The sequence below is a fragment of the Drosophila navojoa genome, chromosome 5, assembly GCF_054131105.1.
Source record: "Drosophila navojoa isolate 15081-1374.11 chromosome 5, UAZ_NAV_1.0, whole genome shotgun sequence".
NCBI classification, from domain to species: Eukaryota; Metazoa; Arthropoda; class Insecta; order Diptera; family Drosophilidae; genus Drosophila; species Drosophila navojoa.
In genome coordinates this window covers 12,855,715-12,874,639 of record NC_142893.1, presented here as the reverse complement: position 1 = coordinate 12,874,639, position 18,925 = coordinate 12,855,715, and the positions used below count along the sequence as shown (strand labels likewise).

General features: G+C 39.9%; 2 protein-coding genes across 2 annotated transcripts; one reads left to right on the top strand and one right to left on the bottom strand.

The window, feature by feature from the left end:
* Positions 1-1,900: 1,900 nt before the first annotated feature.
* On the bottom strand, positions 1,901-4,998 carry Rtf1 (RNA polymerase-associated protein Rtf1). Its single transcript, XM_018106369.2, has 5 exons — positions 4,861-4,998; positions 4,604-4,723; positions 3,529-4,495; positions 2,291-3,469; positions 1,901-2,230 (listed from the first exon to the last, which is right to left on the bottom strand). The coding sequence occupies exons 2-5, from the start codon at positions 4,682-4,684 to the stop codon at positions 2,124-2,126; spliced, it is 2,334 nt and encodes a 777-aa protein (XP_017961858.1). The 5' UTR covers positions 4,685-4,723; positions 4,861-4,998; the 3' UTR covers positions 1,901-2,123.
* A 1,131-nt stretch (positions 4,999-6,129) lies between these two features.
* Positions 6,130-16,419, top strand: LOC108654819 (uncharacterized). The gene is made up of 8 exons (XM_018106371.3): positions 6,130-6,451; positions 12,023-12,393; positions 12,523-12,683; positions 12,820-13,021; positions 13,847-14,098; positions 14,172-15,103; positions 15,168-15,365; positions 15,783-16,419. The coding sequence occupies exons 2-8, from the start codon at positions 12,044-12,046 to the stop codon at positions 15,893-15,895; spliced, it is 2,208 nt and encodes a 735-aa protein (XP_017961860.1). The 5' UTR covers positions 6,130-6,451; positions 12,023-12,043; the 3' UTR covers positions 15,896-16,419.
* The last annotated feature ends 2,506 nt before the right edge of the window (positions 16,420-18,925 follow it).

Here is an 18,925-nt window from a genome sequence, read left to right as displayed (position 1 = left end):
TCATAGTAAATAAATCTCTGAAATGCCAAGCAACCCCCTTTAGATCTTCAGAAGATTGTATTATCTCAGTTAAACAGAACTTTTAACGCTTACAGAATATTTAATTTAAATATTTATCTGTGTTTATGTTTATTGGAGATTTTAAGATGACTAAATATAGCATATTTTATTTTGTTATAGACCTTTACTTTCCAAGAAATAACTAATAATATACAATATATATTTAATATAATAATAAGCTAATAACTATACAATATATATTTGTTAATTATATTAAAATTTGTACTTATATTTAAAAACAATAAATATTGAATATATTTTTATTTCTATTTAATTTATTTTTATTTTCATTTATTTTTATCTGCATTTAAAACTAAAATACAAAATTAAAAATTATATTAAACATATTTTAAACTAATGAATAAATAAATATTGTTTATTTATCAAATTTGACAAATGAAATATATATTATTTTATTTATAATTTATTATAACGTATTTAAAATAGCATAAAAATATTAAATTACTTGATTAAAGTATAAGACTATTTAGAGTAATTAATGAGGTGTAACTATGATAGATCTGATATATAAATATGCAATAAACAATTCTGATCTGAAGCGTCTGCCGTCTAAAGTTTCGATACTTCATGATATTAGGCTGACTCATTGTATCGAAGAACTTTTCCTCAACCTATTCGCAATAAAAGCCCACTCTAGCGCATTCCACATGCCTACGATAAGACTTGGCCAAATTTCAATTATGGTTTATGTTTGCTGGAATAAATAAACAAAATCGTAAAATATTTGAGAGCGATTGCTGCTGATTATTAAGTAAATATTTTCATAAAGATTCCGCACTCTATACATCTCCCAAATTTGTGGAGTCCATTCAGGCCACATAAATATATGTACATGCATAGACACATGTATGTACATGTACATGCACATGATGATGACTCTCGATACGCATCGAGCGTGACCTTTAACAACTTGATGTAGCTCAGTCGAACTCCCGCAAAACATCTGAAATGCGATCGCGTTCAATTAAAAGACAATTTGATCGAATTAATTAAATTAGACGTGGACATGCTGGGGCTCCAAACAGCTGCGCAAACAAACTGCAAACCAATTAAAAGCGAAAAGAGGCGTCCACAAGACTTAACCCGCTGTGATGTGGCGCTATATAGAGGTCCATTTACGATCATCCCCTGCCCATTCGCGATCCCATTCCCATTTCCACTCTGGTACAGTTGGGCAATTACATTTTTATGTATTTTTGGATAGATGTAGAAAATGTTTGTTGAGTATGGTTGGTATTTTATTTGTAAACTCGACTACAATAACTGATTTCAATTAATATAAGTACAAAGCTAAGTGCTTACAACCGACGCATTAGCCGTGTGCGGAGCATGGTCAAACTTTTATCGGAATTATTTAAAAATAGAACTTAATTTACTAAACATATGCGATTTCGGGCCATAAATACATTGTTGAACTTATCATATACACACATACATATAAATATATTTAAATGGGGGATGTACATATCAGATCCTATGACTTAATCGTAATCATACAATAAATATAGCTGTTAAATGAGTTTCGTTTACGTTTTACTTTAGCTAATTGTCGTTCACAAACTACATTTATTCACACAGACAGAGACAAACAACCAAAGACAACAATTGCTATCGTTAATAATAAATAAACAAATGCCGTTACACAGATCGCAGACGCAGAACTCACTGAACTGAGGACGGGGTTGGCTTCACTTCCAGCTTCGACTTCGGTTTGGACTTTCATTTTGGAATGCAAACGCATTTGAGCTCTGTGCGATTTCGTGTAATTTCGTCCTATATATACGATACGATAAAGAACCCTGAATAAAAAGTTTATGAATGATGCTCTCTATATATCAGTACATAGCGATATACATATATTCGTAAACATAAAATACAATTCGTAGACTATGCCTATAGGTGATTCAGTTGCGCACTGCCGTGGGGGGATAGAGCGTTAACAGAATTTTCCTCCTCAATCAATCGTCACAATAATCGATTACGTTTAATTAGTCGTAACAGCACTAACCTAAGTAAAGAACGTCATTAATTGAACGGTGCAGCTAGATGAGGCCGCGCTTCTTTTTGTAATCTTCCAGGTTCAGTGAACGCTTGGACACCGTCTCGGTTGGCTTGCTCGCCGGCTTGGGCAGAGCGTTCGTGCTATTCACTGCAATGGGAAGGCGAATTATTGAGAGTCGAGCTAATTAAACGAATGTTATCAGTTTACCTGGCAGCGGTACATCTAGGTCTATGTCAAAGTCGTGCAGCGAGTATAAACTGTAGTCCTTGCCATCGCCTGGCTTCGCGTTGGATGTGCTCGTTTCATTCGGTTTCTTTTTGCCCGGCGGCGGCGGTGGCAGCGGGGCGGGCAGCACCTCGTCCTCGTCCTTTTTGGCACCCTTGAAGCCCATGCGCGGCTGAGTAATGCGACGCGTGAATGGATCTGATATCTTCATGCCCTTGTTGGCACGCGCCTCCTCCATGATGGCCTTCTCGGCATCCTGCACATTCCGCTTGCGATTGCGATCGTTGATGTACGAAATCAAATTGAGACTGTGCGAGCGACGTTTGTCCAGCTCGGAGGCGCGGCTCTCCAGCTGATCGATCTGCTGGCCCAGCTCGTTGGCAATGTCGTAGTCGCCGCGCAGCATTGCCGCGTCGCGCTCCTTCATGAGGCAGGTCTTCTTCATGGCATAGTTGGTGGGTCGATTGCGGAAGCGATTCTTCTCCTCGACGATCTTGTCCACATCCTCGTCCTTGAACTCGTAGTTGAGCGCCTTCTTAATATCGTTTTGCTTAATCTCAATCAGATCCATCGTCGGCATAGGCACATGATACTGCTGGCAGACCTCGTACCATTTGTTAAACTCGGTTTCAGTGAACTCCTGATTTGATATAAACTCCAAACGGAAAACGCGCTCCTGAGTGCCGTGCTTGAGTCGCAGTCCCCGATTGGTGCGCGTCGTTCCGAGTGTGTATATTTTGCCCGTCTCCACGACGCCAACGATCTCCGCCACGCGATAGACGGGCTTCTGGCCATTGTTGCCGATGCTGATGCGCACGAAGCAATTGACCACGGTGCACTCGAATATGGGCAGATTGACGAAGCGCTCCATTTTGAAGCGAGACAATCGCAGTTTGTTCAGATCCTCTCGGGTCGTTATGAACACGGGACTCTTAGCGGTCTTTTCGTCGTCTTCCGAGTCACTGGACGCTTTGCTGCTGTTTGAACGAGAGCGCTTGCCCGCCGGCTTCTCTTCGTCATCCCAGTCGCTGCTGCCTGAGTCATCGGAATAGATCTCGGATGCTTTCAGTTTGACTGCCGATTTGCAGCCAGACACACTCTCCAGTTCCTCTTTGTCGTCATCTCTGTCACGTTCGGCCAGACGCTTCGCTTCCTCCTCCTCTGCAAGTTTGAAGGAATCTATATTATATACCCATCTCATTATATGATTTTGTGCTCACCTCTCTTAGCTTTTCCCTCTCGCTTGGCTTTGAGCATGGCCATCGCATTGCTGCGCTTGTCGTCAGTTTTGTTCGCCTCCACGTTCTTCTTGCGCTCCTTGGACCGCTCCTTGTGATCGAAATAGTCAGCCACATTGTTGGCATTTTGCTCTTCGGAGCTTTTCTCGGCGCTGCTGCTGGTGGCACCCGACACAGAGCCCGACGTCGAGGGGCCCTCGCGAATCGAAGGCATGGGTGAGGGACTCTTGGCCGAAGCACGCGTCTCTGTCGCACTAATCTTGCTGGCATTCAGGTCTGCGGCAGTTGATGCTGGCACCGGTGGCGGCAAATCCTTTGCCTTCTTCTTGCGCTTGTCCTTCTTGGACTTCTTTTTGGCACGATCCCCTTTTGTTTTTGATTTCTCGTTCTCGCTGCGACGGGCGAGCTTCAACTTCCTCTCGATCTCCCATCGGGTGCGCATAAGATCGCGCTGCTCGATGCGCTTGAAGATCTCTGTTTCACGCTCCTTTTCAGACAAACCATTGAGGCGCTTGCGGTCCTCCTCATCACCCATCAAATCGTCGTCGTAGCCGTCATCAAACTCAGAATCGGAGCTCGACGACGATGAACTAGATGAATCGGAGCCACTGGCAGAGCCTGATGATGACGTTGATTTGGATTTAGATTTCTCATTCTCTGAGTCACTGTCAGAGACCTCTCCCTCTTCCTGCTCACTATGAACGTCGGGTTTTTTTTGTTCGGGTTCGATACGTTTCTCTGCTGCCGCTGGTGCCTCATCGTGACTGTCCTCGTCCCAATTCTCCTCGGACGAGCTCGAGTCTCGGCTGGTCTTCTTGGAGCGCTTCTTTTTCGAGGCTGGGGCGCTCGATTTATTGTTTGCCCAGTCCGAATCCGAATCGGACTTTGAGTTTGAGGCTTTTGTGGCATTGTTTGGCTTCTTTCTCTTTCTGGCGAGTGACAACAAGTCCTACGTGCAAAATAAATATAGATTTTTACAATATAATCTACGCATTGATTTGTTACATGGTGCGAATTCGACTGAGGCGTCGTTTGTTATTTTATGCGCATTACTTACCGATTCTAAGTTGGTATCCGCGTCGCTATCGCTATCGCTCGAGTTGGAGTCGATTAGAGACTGAGTGCGACGTTTTCCCATTGTAATTAAGTAAAATTTGTGCCAAACAACAAAGTTAACCTGCAAACAGTGTGAAAATAAATAACTTACATACATATATATATACTGCGAGAAGGCCCTAACAGTCCCGCGACTGTTAATAACAGCAAGCATTTATTTTTCTAAGAAACGACGCTGTTAGTAAAACAAATACTTACTGTATTATGCAACTTAATCCGTTTTTATACAACTTGCTCCTAGGAAATAAAAACCATATGAATTGTCACTAATTCATGGAACGAATGTCAACTAAAAACCAGCTAGCTCTAAATATTTGCCAACTTACTCAGATTCCTAGTCCCTAAATGAATGACGTGCTTCGCAACACTGCCGAGCATAGAGCGGGTATTTATCGATAACTTATAGAACAATTTGTTAAACAAAATTTTAAACTTGAGCTGCATAATTACAAAGTTTCCAAGCTGAGTCAGATGATTTCGAATTTAATTTTTGCGAATGGAGCAGTTGGCTTAATTCACATATCATTGTCCATAGTCTATTTCGCTTATCAACACTTGATGCTTTAGGCATCAATCAATAATCGACATGTCTGTAAAAAAGCTAACTGCTATGAAACTACGCGGGCTTTTTGAATTGACTGATTGTTCATATTGACTTTTTCAGATTTCTAATTTCATAATTTGTTTAAATATATCAATTTATTGCTGAAATTATCTATTAGCTTGCTGTTACAAAAGGAAAATATTCTTAGTGAACGTTGATTTTTAATCGCAAGCAACATCGACATATGATCATGTAATAAATATATATAATAATCGTATTTTCTTCCTGGTGCACTCGTTTTCGCATGTTCAATTTTCTAATGGGATAAATGCAGGGTATGCAAATAATAGCATTGCTCATCTCTACGCAAAATTACTGTTAACATTATTGTTATAAATTATACAACGGTAATTGAGTTACATTACACTGTACACACACATGCACATTGATCACGCATTGCCGTTGACTGTAAAGAGACACCTAAAAATATGTGTTAGTCCAGGAAGGTGGTGATATAAATTACTAAGCACGCCGACTGAAGAGAAAGAGAGTGAAAGATAGAGCAGGAGTGAGAAAGTGAGGGGGGAGAGCGAACATCAAACAGGTGTACATTCAACATCGTACATTGACCGCTTCCGAAAAGTCTTTGCGCACTCTCTCTCCCTGTCTCTCGCTCACACTTAAGCCTGGCTGGTTGGTCAGGTAGAACCCAAACACGTTTGAGTTGCACGGTGGAGAGATTTCGTTCGAACCAGACGCGAGCCGTGGAGGGTTTGGGTTGGTAAACAATTTCTTCGGCCATCGAGATCACACACTTTCTGCACCAAGAAGTGCTCTTAGGTGCTCTCTCAGAAAATTCTCTTATATTGAGGCGCTCCGCGATTGCAGATGTTGTGGGCCCAGCTCCCACAGCTCTCTTGGGGAGCACCAGCAGCACCAGCAGCAGCAGCAGCAGCTCGGCTCAAGTTGCGTCTGCAGAATTTTTTTCTTTTTGGTTTTTTATCTAACTTTTATAACAAGCGAGTCGAGGGCAGGAAAATCTTTAGTTCTGCGTTAGCCATCGAGTGGATAAGGTCGGCTTTCAACCGAGTTGAAGAAGTGTTGAACAAATTACTTGTGATCCCGGTTGTAAAAGTTTTGCAAAGTTCATCAAGTTGCAATCATAGGATTATGAGATCTATGATATAATTAAATAAGAATAACTGCAAAGGAAACAGCAAATAGAAAGCAATTTGAATACATAAGGTAAGTGGTGCATGTTTAATTAATGATAATAGTTGAAGCACATCTCCCAAGGAAACGATCATTAATATAGTTAATAATTAACTTAATGACTTTTATTTCATATCAAAGTAAAACAATAAAAGCTTTAATACACCTTTTGTCGGCCCATAAGACATGCGTGTATACATTCATATTTCTATGTAAATTAAGAGCTTCCACAAAACATAAAACATGAAAACAGAAAAAAAAAAAAAAAAACACAAAAACCATTACCCTTACTGGCCCAGCTTAAGAATAAGAAGAACAAAAAAAAAAACCATTACACTTTACTGAGGAATGACTAAGAAAAATCACAAAAAACATGTTAACCGGTTTATTCGAACAGCCGCGACAAACGGAGGAGGGCGTCGATCGTCGTACCTCATAGGAGGAGACGGACCTGGCCAGTGTGCAAAGAAAGATTCTGTAAGACTGCAATGGGAAAAAAAGCGGCACTTCGAGCAGCGCGTCTACGATCGCAGCACACAAAAAAAAAAAAACACACACACACACATTGCAGCAATGCGATTTTCAAACAACATCCAACATCCGTCAAAAACATAATGAACGGTAGCGCTATCCAGTTATAGCAGACGCTTCGATTTTGTAACCGTTGCTGTGGCCCTCGCTGACGCCGATGAACAGCTAGTTAGATAACCAGCAATTAGCTCTACCCAGCAATGTGAGAAAAAGAATCTATAATCTATAATTTTGTATGTCAATTAAAGTTCTTTAGATATTTATGTAAGAGGCGAAGAAGTTGTTGGAGAATCGCTTTTATTATTTTATAACTTGTTAGAAAATCATTTATTGACAGTTTTAATTTTAGAAATTTTTAATTTATTGTTAACGATTATTTTCGTAATGCGAGAAGTTGTTGGCAAACGATTTTTATTATTTTTGATAGAGATAGATTTTATTTTAGAAATTTTGTAAATTTTTTGTTAGCAATTATTATTTTTTGATTGCCTTCTATTTTTTTATAGAAAGTTATAGTGGATAACATTTTTATCTTGGATGTCGTTTGAGTGTTAATTTCAGTTCATTAAATATTGATGATGGAAGCTATAAGAAATTTGCGATTTAAATAAAGCAAATGCTTTCTATGCATTAATTTTGATGTATATTAGGTATAAATGTTGCAAACAATAATTGGGTGAAGAGTTGACTTAATGGGTCTTATATTCAAGACACACAGAAGAGTCATAGGAGAATTCTTTAATGATTTTTACTAGATGAAGATGTCCATATGTTAAATACTTTTATTATATTTTCACATACATAAATTATCAATGCATTTCGCCAAGAGCCCTACAAACAAATGAATCCCAATCGAAATTAACGGCATTTCGTAATTCTCTTTTTTGCATTCGTAACTAAACCTAAGCAAACAATACTATTCTAATGAACCCAACTGTATATACTTATGGAAACATTTAGTATAAATATAGACTTCTGTTATTCTAACCTCTTGATGTCATCATTCTCTGTAATCTTTGCCCCAGAAAACCTAACTAACTATTCACATTTAGGCATCTTGAGTCATCTGCTCAGAATTATAATTTCTTTGACTTCTTTCTATTGACATAATCATTCCATATGCATAATTTGCTGAGCACACAAAACAAAAACGAATTGAAATTTCGTTAGAAGGTGAACAAATCTGGGTAAACTTAACGGAGTTTTAGGCTGGCCAATTTCTTGGCACACAATTCGATCATAAATTAGCTATATAATTGACTGCTAACACCTAAGGAAACAGACCAGCTAATAAGTGTGTCAAATACACCTATGTATGACAAACGCACACGCACACATACACTCACGCATGCAGTCAACATCCAGTTAGATGTTGTTAAGAAGCTTTAGATTATCAAATCGGCAGATGGAGTCAAATGCCTTACATGTATTGCCATGTATATACAAAGCGTATGAGTGGTATATGCACCGTTACGAATCCAAGATTCGCTGCGATAAACGCCTATTGAAAATTTCGACTACTGCATGACACAAATAATCGAGTCGGGCCAGGCCGCTCGTCGCTCGTTGAATCAATGAAATTGGCCGACCTCGCAGCATGCAGAATAGAGAGAAAGTTCTTTCAACGGGTTTATTTTTTTTCTTTTTCATTTCTTTTCTTGTGTGTGTGTTTTTTTTTTCTTCTTTTGGCTATATTGATTTTGGATTGTGGCTTGAACTGTTAAATGACATCACGCACCTTACTAAACATTCCGTAAAGTCTATTTGTTAGCGCATTGAAGTGGGTAAATGGGCTAAATTATAAAGTTGTGCAAATGTTTAGTTAGTTTCGGTTAGATGGGGAATTTAGCTAGGGGTGCTTGAGTAGTTGATTACATATATGTATATGTGTGTAAAGCATTTCTCATTTGCAATTTTCTGTATTCTACTTGAGAGAGTAGCAATACATTCACATGACTTTTTCCTATAGCCAAGTCTCTTTCGAGGGTATTTCCCAGTCAGAATCAATTACTACTGACAAAGAATACCCTGTATTCATTAAATATAATTTTCGCTCGACTTCAAAAGAAAACTTCTGATAATATATTATTAAATATCTGAAGAAACCCGAAGGGCATATTACCGTTAAGTATGTTACATACATCCAATTAGCTTAGCATTCTCTAATTAGATTTCTCGCAGTCATATTATGCGATGTGTCATAAGAAACGTGTGCGAAACTTAATGTTTGGAAATTTAATAACTTCTAATTAGTTAAATTTTAATGTGGGAAATTTGGGAAAGCAGAAAACAGATTGTGTATGAATATGGTATAACAGTGAAATGGATTATAGACAGGAAGTAGTAATAGAAAAGAAATAGAGTGGGATAGTAATAAAAATCTATAACAATAATGATAATAAAATATGAGCTTAGCTCTGTAGATGTCATGCATAACCGAATATATACCCCTGCTTCCACACATCACGACTGTCCATAGGGTATACAAATTGACCTCATTACTGTGTGGGTTTTCTAAGCATTCGAAATGAAGAAGAAGCAGCGACGCCAGAGACAGATGACCACGTATTTAAGTGTTGGTGAAATTGAACAAGTGAATCTCAGCATACCAATTCGTATCTGTCTCTCTCTCTCCCCCACTCTCTCGGTCTCTCGCTCTCTCGTTGCTCGACTGAAGTTTAATGTGTGCAATAAAAGGCTATTTGCATATCTATTCAGACTTCACTCGGCGATACAGTTCAGTTTATATGGTTTGTTTTTATTGTGCCCAATTATAATGTTTGGATATACAAAAGTGGGACTTTGGAGATCCAAATAGAAAAAGCAAGAATGGAGGAGAAATAAACTAACTAAGCAAACGCATTGAATTAAATTTAACTGCAGAGGAAATGGGATTTTAAAGAAGAAAGCCGGTTTAGATTTTTGGTGAAAATTGTTGTTATTGGTGTAGGCAGGTAGCTAGCCAGTCAGCCAGCCAGCCAGCCAGGTAGGTATGTAGGTGTGTGTGTGTGTGTCGGTGTATATCAAATACCGTTGCTTCCAGTTGCGTCGACATTGTTGCCAATGAAGATTAGGGTGCACGGCTTTCTGGCCATGGGGCTGATGGAGCTTTTGTTGCAGCAACAACAGACGCAGCAGCATGCAATTTTCATGTTTGGCTTTGCAGCAAGCACGCCATGTCTGTGTGTGTGTGTGTGTGTGCTGTGTGGTGTGTGTGTGTGTGTACGCACACACATGATCAATCCAGTAAAATTCACTGTTAGAATAACAAGTTTTTCGACCCGCAAGTTCAATTTTTAGTGGTGAATCGTATGCGAGATGAAGAACATTGCCACAGCCATAGCCACAGCCGTTGCTAACTAGACGCTGGCCAGTCGTTGCGCTTGGAAAACTCTGCTAATTGGAAATGAGACGCCTAAGAGCAGCCAAAAGGAAAACTCAACTAATGCATATGTATGTGCATGAGTTGGCCCGTACACATATACAACCATCTATATATGTATGTATGTATATAAGTCTGTTTGTTTAGTGGCTTATTTCTTTATGCGATTATTCCCGGCACGCAGTCGCGTTTCACGAGATCTTATTTGTGGCCTGGTATGCAGCATTATCGAAAATCAAAGCGTCTTTCAAATTTGTTATGCCTTGGGGCGACTTTCGGGAAAGTGAAATTGGGCGAAAAGCCGACGCCGCCAGTCTTGGACTTGGTCTGCTGTCTATTGTCATGCTCTTAACTAAATGCGCTCTAATACAAACCCAGCGCACGTCGAGCCGAGAGAAGTTGGCCCAGAAATGTGAGATAACGTTACACAGATCGATTTCCAAAATGTCAGCATTAGCCCAAGCCCTTTCTTATATACATAGTATATGATTTGTGTATTAACATACCATTTCCAGTAGATCTCCGATCTCTTGCTTACTCCGTAGAGTTCACAACCTTTTTATTAACATCTGGCGTCGCGTCTTCGCAACTATGAAAGCATAAATGTTCTTGTTGTTGGCCATTAAGTCGGCAACTGTGAAGCGAGCGAGCCCGAGCTCGGCTTAAAGCCAGCTTGAGTTAGCGAACCAGAACTGGCATAAAAGGTCACTCACTCCCCAAAGAGGTAATTGACTTTCCTCGTACTCAATGGTCCATGGGGTCACTACGTGCGCCATTGTTACGAAATATCCAGCCAGACGCCACAGCCTGCACTAGGGTCCACTCTAGAGTGGGCATCTCATATTAATTATATGGGCTCGCTGCGCGTTCGCAAATAAATTGATGTGTATCAGAAACGATTGCAAGTGCTTATAATCTTTCAATTATGGGCGAAGCCAATTTAACTGAAAGCATTGTTCTGACTTGTTAGGAAATCGTTAAATGATGAAAACCCAACTCGGGAGTGAGGCGAAACAAACGAAACACACTCTCTATAGAAAGTAATTTGAAAAGCTTTCAAGCAAACTTTTTTTGGATAGAATTCTCAAGCAGCTAGAGCGCGCGTTCGCTAATGGAGGTCAGCTTTTGCTCTAGTTTTGCTGTGAACCCTAAAAACTAGTGGGCGTGGCATGACGTATATGAAGCCATAGGCAATGATTGATAATCATATTTAGCATTCGTAGCTGTCATTCAGTGGGCAGAAGGTAATTAACGGCTGAATAGATCATTTATTCAGAGAATCGACTTTCCATATGCAAGTTCTCATGAGAGAGTTTTCCCAAGTGCTGAAGTTACTCAATCGATGCATAACTGACATTCACTAATTGTATTCAAATTGAAAAATTGAACATTCATTACTCTAACTGCTAGTCGAGCACTCGCTTAATATATATGTATATTTCTTATATCTTATATATATGTATGTATATTCATATATTTTGCATTTTTATTCACTGACTAGCACTCACTGATTCACGAATCAAAATTGAAAAATCAATTCAAGCTTTTATTGCGTGGTATTTGCTAGTCGAACATCTCTGAATACATGCCTCGTACAAGACTCGTTTATTTCTTCTCTATATATATTGATATATATTTTCTTTTTATTACTGCTTGACTGACATTCACGTTTTATTTATGAATGCTTTCAGCCCTCCATTTGAATAGTCATAATGGCTTATGGAGTATTTAGCCACAGTATTTTGCAATTCGTTGCGCTGGGCGTCTTAGCGCTGTGCCTGACTCAGGCGCAGACGCAGGAGACGGCGACCACAGACAGCTCTGATCAGCTAAGCGATCTCGGCGAGCAGACGACTTTGCTGGTCACTGATTCGTCGCTGGGCGAGACAACCACAGAGATTCCGGCCACAGTGGATGTGGTGCCGGCCATCGAGACGGAGAATCGTAATGCTCAATTTGATCTCTCGGCTGCGGCAGATCTGGACACAAAGGACTCGAATGAGATCTACTTGGATAATGTGAGCTGCGAATCGGATGCAGTTGGCTTTGAAATTGTCACCGGGTAGGTTGAAGAGGAAGCAAGCTAAAGCCTGTGATTATGTTTGATATTTTAATTAGGCGCTGTCATAAGTCGACGATTTGCTATTTATAACTGTGTAATCTTTCTTCTCTCTCTCTTCTCTTGCTTTAGCTATGTATTCTCAGCACCTGGCAGGCTCTTGGACTCGCTGCCCGGCACTCTAATGCTGACGGACTGTCTGGCCACCTGCCTGAAGAATGACACCTGTCAGTCCGTTAACTACGAGACGGGCCTCTGCGTGCTATTCTCAGCACACGCTGATCAGTTGCCAGGTGGGAGAAAGACAAAAAAAAAACAAACATTTTAAATCCTAATTCGCAAAATATTTGTGGATTTACATCGAAAACATTGAAATGGGTTTATTAAATTTGCTTCCCTCCTCCTCTTCTTCTTCTTCGTTCGTTGCAGGCGCCTTAACCAAATCGCAGTTTCCGGTTTTCACAATCTACGCACAGAAGTCTTGCCTCGCCGCAAAGCCCTGCTCGCGGGCCTGGTTCGTGGACCGCGTGCAAAACTACAAGCTGAAGTCGGAAGTTAAGCGCAGCCTCGCGGTGGCATCGCGACGGGAGTGCTCCGAGCTCTGCCTGAGCGAAACGGAATTTACATGCAGGTAATAACACTTTCAAGTCAAGAGAGTTGACCTCTCGCTGATTCGGTTCAGCTGGCCGGCCGCAAGGTGCGCTTAAAGAGTCGTAATTATGGGTGTTACATTAATTATGAATGTGAATGGGAGTATGAGTATTAATATGAATATGAATATGAATCAATATGTGAATGTGAATGAACAGACATTGGAATCTGATTATGAATCTGTATATAAATATGAAAGTGAATGTGAATATTAGCATGAATATGCATGTGAATGAAAACGAATATAGACATGAGTACTCGAATATTGGGGGATATTCGTATAATAATAAAAAGGAATTCACAAATGTATGAATAATCATGTGAATAAAAATGAATGTAAATATGAGTTAAAATTTAAATATTTAAATAATCATGAATATTACGTGCGAATATGAACATGAATGTAAAGATGAACACAAATTTGATATTCATATATCAAAATGAATATGAGTATATATACAAATTTAAATAAATATATAAATACAAATATGAATATAATATAGATATTAATATGAATATGGGTATGATTGTGAATATATGTGAATGTGAATAACAATGCAAACATATGTATGTACATATATGTGAATATAAATATGAATGCATATATACTATGAATGAATGAATATATAATATAAATATGAATGTGAATATAAATATGCATTAATATTAATATTGTTATTCATAAACATATTCATATCAATATTCATTATTTTATATTGATATAGAATAGAATAGAAATAAATATGAATATGCCTATGAACATAATATGAATATCAATGCATTCACTTTCTGCAACTCCCCACAGATCTGCCAACTACAAGAGAGCCACTGGCGTCTGCGAGCTGAGCGAAATGGATCGTTCGACTTTGGCTGGCACGAATGCCTTCCAGGTCATGGACGGCACTGACTACCTGGAGAACCACTGCGTCGAGGAGCCGAACAAGCTGTGCGAGTTCAAGCGGCTGAATGGACGCATTCTGAAGACGGTTGACTCGGTCTACCAGGAGGTGAGCAGCGTGGACGAGTGCCGTGAGCTGTGTCTCAATTCGCCCTACAGGTAAGCACGCATATCATATTGTACAATGCATATATATAAATTTATATTCAATCATTTCTTCTCGCCTCCGTAGATGCCACTCGTACGACTACAATGACACCGGCGACATGGTCTGTCGCCTCTCGCATCACAGCCGCGCCACGCTCTCCGACGTGCAGGATCCCTACCTAGAGGTGCCTGAGGCGGCGACCTATGAGCTGGCCTCCTGCTACAATGTGACGATCGAGTGCGGAGGCGGCGATATGCTGGCCAGGATACGCACCTCGAAGCTGTTCAGCGGCAAGGTCTACGCCAAGGGCTCGCCCAGATCGTGCGCCGTGGACGTGAGGAGCGCCCTGGACTTTGAGCTGCGCATGAACTATCATGATCTGGAGTGCAATGTGCGCCAGAGCCAGAGCGGGCGCTATGTGAACGACATTATCATCCAGCATCATGACATGATCGTCACCTCATCCGATCTGGGCCTGGCCTTGGCCTGCCAATACGATCTGACCAACAAGTCGGTGACCAACGGCGTCAATCTGGATGTGCGCGGCGACCTGACGCCCGCTCTGTCGGAGGAGGTGATTGTCGACTCGCCCAATGTGATCATGCGCATTACCTCGCGCGACGGCTCCGATATGATGCGCTCCGCCGAGGTGGGTGATCCGCTGGCACTCAAATTCCAGATCATGGACGAGCAGAGTCCCTATGAGATCTTCGTGCGCGAGCTGGTCGCCTTGGATGGCGTTGACAACTCGGAGATCACGCTGATCGACTCGAATGGCTGTCCCACCGATCACTTCATCATGGGCCCCATATACAAGAGTCCCGGCTCCACCAAGATCCTGTTGTCCAACTTTGACGCCTTCAAGTTCCCATCCAGCGAGGTTGTCCAATTCCGTGCCCTGGTCACGCCCTGCATGCCCAGCTGCGAGCCGGTCCAGTGCGACCAGGAGGACACCAGCGGCGAGTACAGATCCCTGCTCTCCTATGGCCGCAAGCGTCGTTCGCTGAACGAAACAGGTAAGACTATATGACTATATGCTCTGCAAGAGAAGTTTTCTGAGATTTGCTTTTATATTTCCAGCCACTTTCGAAATGCGTCAGAAGCGCGAGGTTAAGACACCCTCGGATATGCTATTGGTTCAGTCCATTCAAATCACTGACAAGTTCGGCTTCGAGGAGCAACAGAGCCGCAAGTCGAATATTGGCGGATATTCGGAGAACAATGAAACGGAATTCACAATTACAAATCCGGGACGCGGCTTCTGTGTCAATGCATTTGGTAAGTTGATTAATGATATAGTAAATAAAAAAGTTTTGATATTTATAAGGAATTTAAAAGTTTAGTTTCGTATCAGTTGTATATATTTGATCTATGAGAAACGCAGTAGAAAGTACTATAATATCGGTTTTGCAAGGGATTAGATTGGTAGACCAAAAGTTCGATTGGGATTTACTCCTGCTCTCTTAGTAGATTAAGACTTCTTAGTAATTAATATTATATATCATCTATGAAATGAAAGCTCAATATGATTCTTTAACTGAAAGATGATATATATCTACACATAAATCAACTTATATGTAGGAAAACTTTTATTATTGTTAATTCATAGTTCTACTATATAAATATGTTTACTTTTTCATATTTTATTTATATTATTAAACACATCTTCACTTTTTTCTTCTTCTTCTTCTTTAGGACTCATTACAGCTGCCACATTCTTCCTGCTCACCCAATTGGCTATAATTGGCATTTGGACCTTCTGCTATCAGCGCCGGCAGAAGCTTCAGGCCTACCAGCACTCGTATTAGGTTAAATACTTTTTCTAAGCTTCGAACTCAGATCGAACAAGTTAATTTCAGCAGGTGCGCACGACGAGAGCGAGTTACACATACATATATAATTCTCTCTATATATATATATATGTATATTTGATACTTGGCAGCCTTGGAAATTGGTCTTGTCTAGTCATTGCTCGATTTGGGTGTAGAATATAAATAGAAATGTCGCAGATTGTTTGTTGGTTAATGGATACTAATATATTTCAGTTCGTCTATTTATATATTTTGAGCCCACTTTACGTACTATGTACTCTACGCATCTTTTCCAGACTTGTGAAGGTAGTTCGACAACTCCATTGAACTACCCTCGTGACTTTGGAAAAGAACAAAAAATCATCTACAAATTGTAACTAACTTTATTTAATTTATATTTACTAACTTAGGCAAATGCAGAACTTTTTTAAACAACACATATTATTTATTGATATATACATAATATATTTATTTTAATTTTCTGATATATATTTAATATATAGAACATGTATTATTGCCGATATATGCATTTAATTTAATTTAAATAAAAACTGCCTTGAAAATAAATAAAAGTAAAAACATTTCAATGAATTCTATTTGTCATCGGATTACTTCTACTGCAAATAATAGAAACGATTTCTTGATTTAATTGGAATGACGAGCGACAAAAGATGTGTGAAAGAATCGAATTTTGCACAGTTTCGATTGTAACAAGGTAATATGTATTTGTATGGCTCTCTTTGGAAACACCTGCGCTAATTGAAGCTTTCTAATGCTGCAAGCATAAAATCTCATTATGATGCCCAGACTTTCGATCAGAATCAACATCCGACTTACGAGTTGTTCTTGATTTCGTGACCTACACCGATGACAAAGCAACTTCGAGCAGCCAGACTGAATGGACTGAATGAATGAATAATGGACCTTAACTAAATCAAAACAGAAAACAAAATAAAGACCGCTCTGAGATCTTGAAGATTATATGGAACGATTGGCTAGACAATTTGAAAAATTGCAAATATTTTGGTAGACGATTAACTGCGGCCATTAAGCCTAACCTTGGGATGAGTTTACTGAGATCTGAAACGGAGCTACGGGTAGCGAAAAGATAAAATTATGACTGCTTGAAAGCGAAATGAATTCGCAATCCCATGGAGAATAAAGATCGAGTTCAGAGAAAGAAGAAAGAGATGGAAAATTTCAATATATGCAATTGCAGTTAATAGAAATAAAATAAATGTATATAGAAATAAGAAGGCGGAACAATCGTTAGATCAGCTCAGATCGCATTTAGTCCACTGGAAAGTTTGGAATACCAAATTTGTAATAATTAAAATCAGATGATCAACTTTTTCCTTTCCTGAAGCATTTTATCACTTCCGCATATCAAGCTGTCCATATGCAAATTATTTCGTCGTTAATCAAGCCAACGAAATTTTATGTACAAGCTCGCGTGACCGCTGCTCTTAAAGATTTCTTGGCCACGCCCACTGGGGGCTTGGCAAACAGGGAATTATTATGAGTTTCACAACATTGAGAATTATAATTCGAAATATACATATTGATACTGACCATGCCCAAGAGAAAGCAGGTGATCTCGTTGGGAATGTACGACTATTAGATACTCTAGGGCAGGTAACCTTTTGTGGTATTCGAATTAAACGGACAGATGAACAAATGGAGAGGTGGACAAATGGACAAACGGTTATATTTAATACACATATTATTACACTTATTATTATCATAATATTGTTCTCTCTTTGATATTTTATGGTCTTTGTCGCACCTTCTTCTGCCTACAAATATATTTTTATAAGACCCTAATAAACTATAATCCATAGTTCACCTAATTCAACATATCAATAGCTTGGCTACCTGAATGGATAGAAAACACTTTGCTTCACATTCAGAGTTAAGATCAGCTAGTTTTCCCGTATTTCATGGCTAGATAACGATTTGTTAGCTAAGCCAAATTGCAGATGATCTGCGAGTGAAATCCGCGTAAATATTCAAAGACAACTTTAAAGTAATTGCCCTGAGTGAGACTTACAGTTAAGCAGAGAAAGAACCAGAAGAAGCTGAGGTAAAAGCGTGTTTCCCAGCTGTTTCGGATGCACCATAATGCTGGGAACAGAGTGGAGCGACTGCTGTAATGACTGCTAAATTGTCACCTATTAAGCTCGTTTGCTTGTTTGGCATTTTATCTCTCGATATTTTCATAATGATGCGTGTCAATCTGCATTGTTTGTCGAAGAGGGAGAGAGAGAGAGAGAGAGAACGCCCAAATCTGAAGAGCCCATCTGAAGTACATTCTTTTGCAATGGTGCTTGCATGTTGGGCCTAATTAAAAACTTTCCTAATTTTCTAATTTGAAAGACGCTGACGACCTTTCAAGCCGAGTGCTTGCTCGCTGCGGAATTCTTGAGAGGCCTTAACTATATAGCTATATAGAAACAGTTGTTGTTGGACTGCTGCTGCTGCTGCTGCTGCCGTTGTTTTTGCTGTGTAAGTGAATTAATTGAGATGAATGCACCTAACTGTGTGCGAGGGAGCGAGGACACAGAGCCAGACAGCAGTTACCTGCTTGAATGTGTGCTGCTTGCTCCACCAGCAGATAAAGATACAAATCTGCACGAAGCCTGTTTCCTGTTGGCTCCGAGGGTGCATTAATTTGCATGATGCACACCATCGGCTGCAGCTCCACTTGTACACACACACACACACCAAATATATATATATATATATATATATATATATATATATATATATATCGTGAAGCAGGTGCGCATCTGAATGCTGGCCGCTGGATAATGGCCAACAGCATCGCCATGGCAATGAGTGGAACGTCCAACCCACATCTTAAAGTGAATCGCGACTGCAGCAGCAACTGCCTTGCCTTGCCTTGCCTTGCCTTGCCACATGGTGTCGCCAATAATGATAATGTTGCCACAGAGTGCACATTATTTTGGCTAAATTCAAGTGGGCGTTCGCGTTCCAAGAACCTCTTCAATTTTCATTTACAGTTGT

Bases quoted from the DNA above. Each gene is read 5' to 3' on its own strand.
- Rtf1 (XM_018106369.2), bottom strand. From the start codon at position 4,684: ATGGGAAAACGTCGCACTCAGTCTCTAATCGACTCCAACTCGAGCGAT. The intron at 3,470-3,528 runs GTGAGCACAAAA...TCAAACTTGCAG, and splicing joins AGAGGGAAAAGCTAAGAGAG to AGGAGGAGGAAGCGAAGCGT. The intron at 2,231-2,290 runs GTAAACTGATAA...TTCCCATTGCAG, and splicing joins CCTAGATGTACCGCTGCCAG to TGAATAGCACGAACGCTCTG.
- LOC108654819 (XM_018106371.3), top strand. From the start codon at position 12,044: ATGGCTTATGGAGTATTTAGCCACAGTATTTTGCAATTCGTTGCGCTG. The intron at 12,394-12,522 runs GTAGGTTGAAGA...CTCTTGCTTTAG, and splicing joins GGCTTTGAAATTGTCACCGG to CTATGTATTCTCAGCACCTG. The intron at 15,104-15,167 runs GTAAGACTATAT...TTATATTTCCAG, and splicing joins TCGTTCGCTGAACGAAACAG to CCACTTTCGAAATGCGTCAG.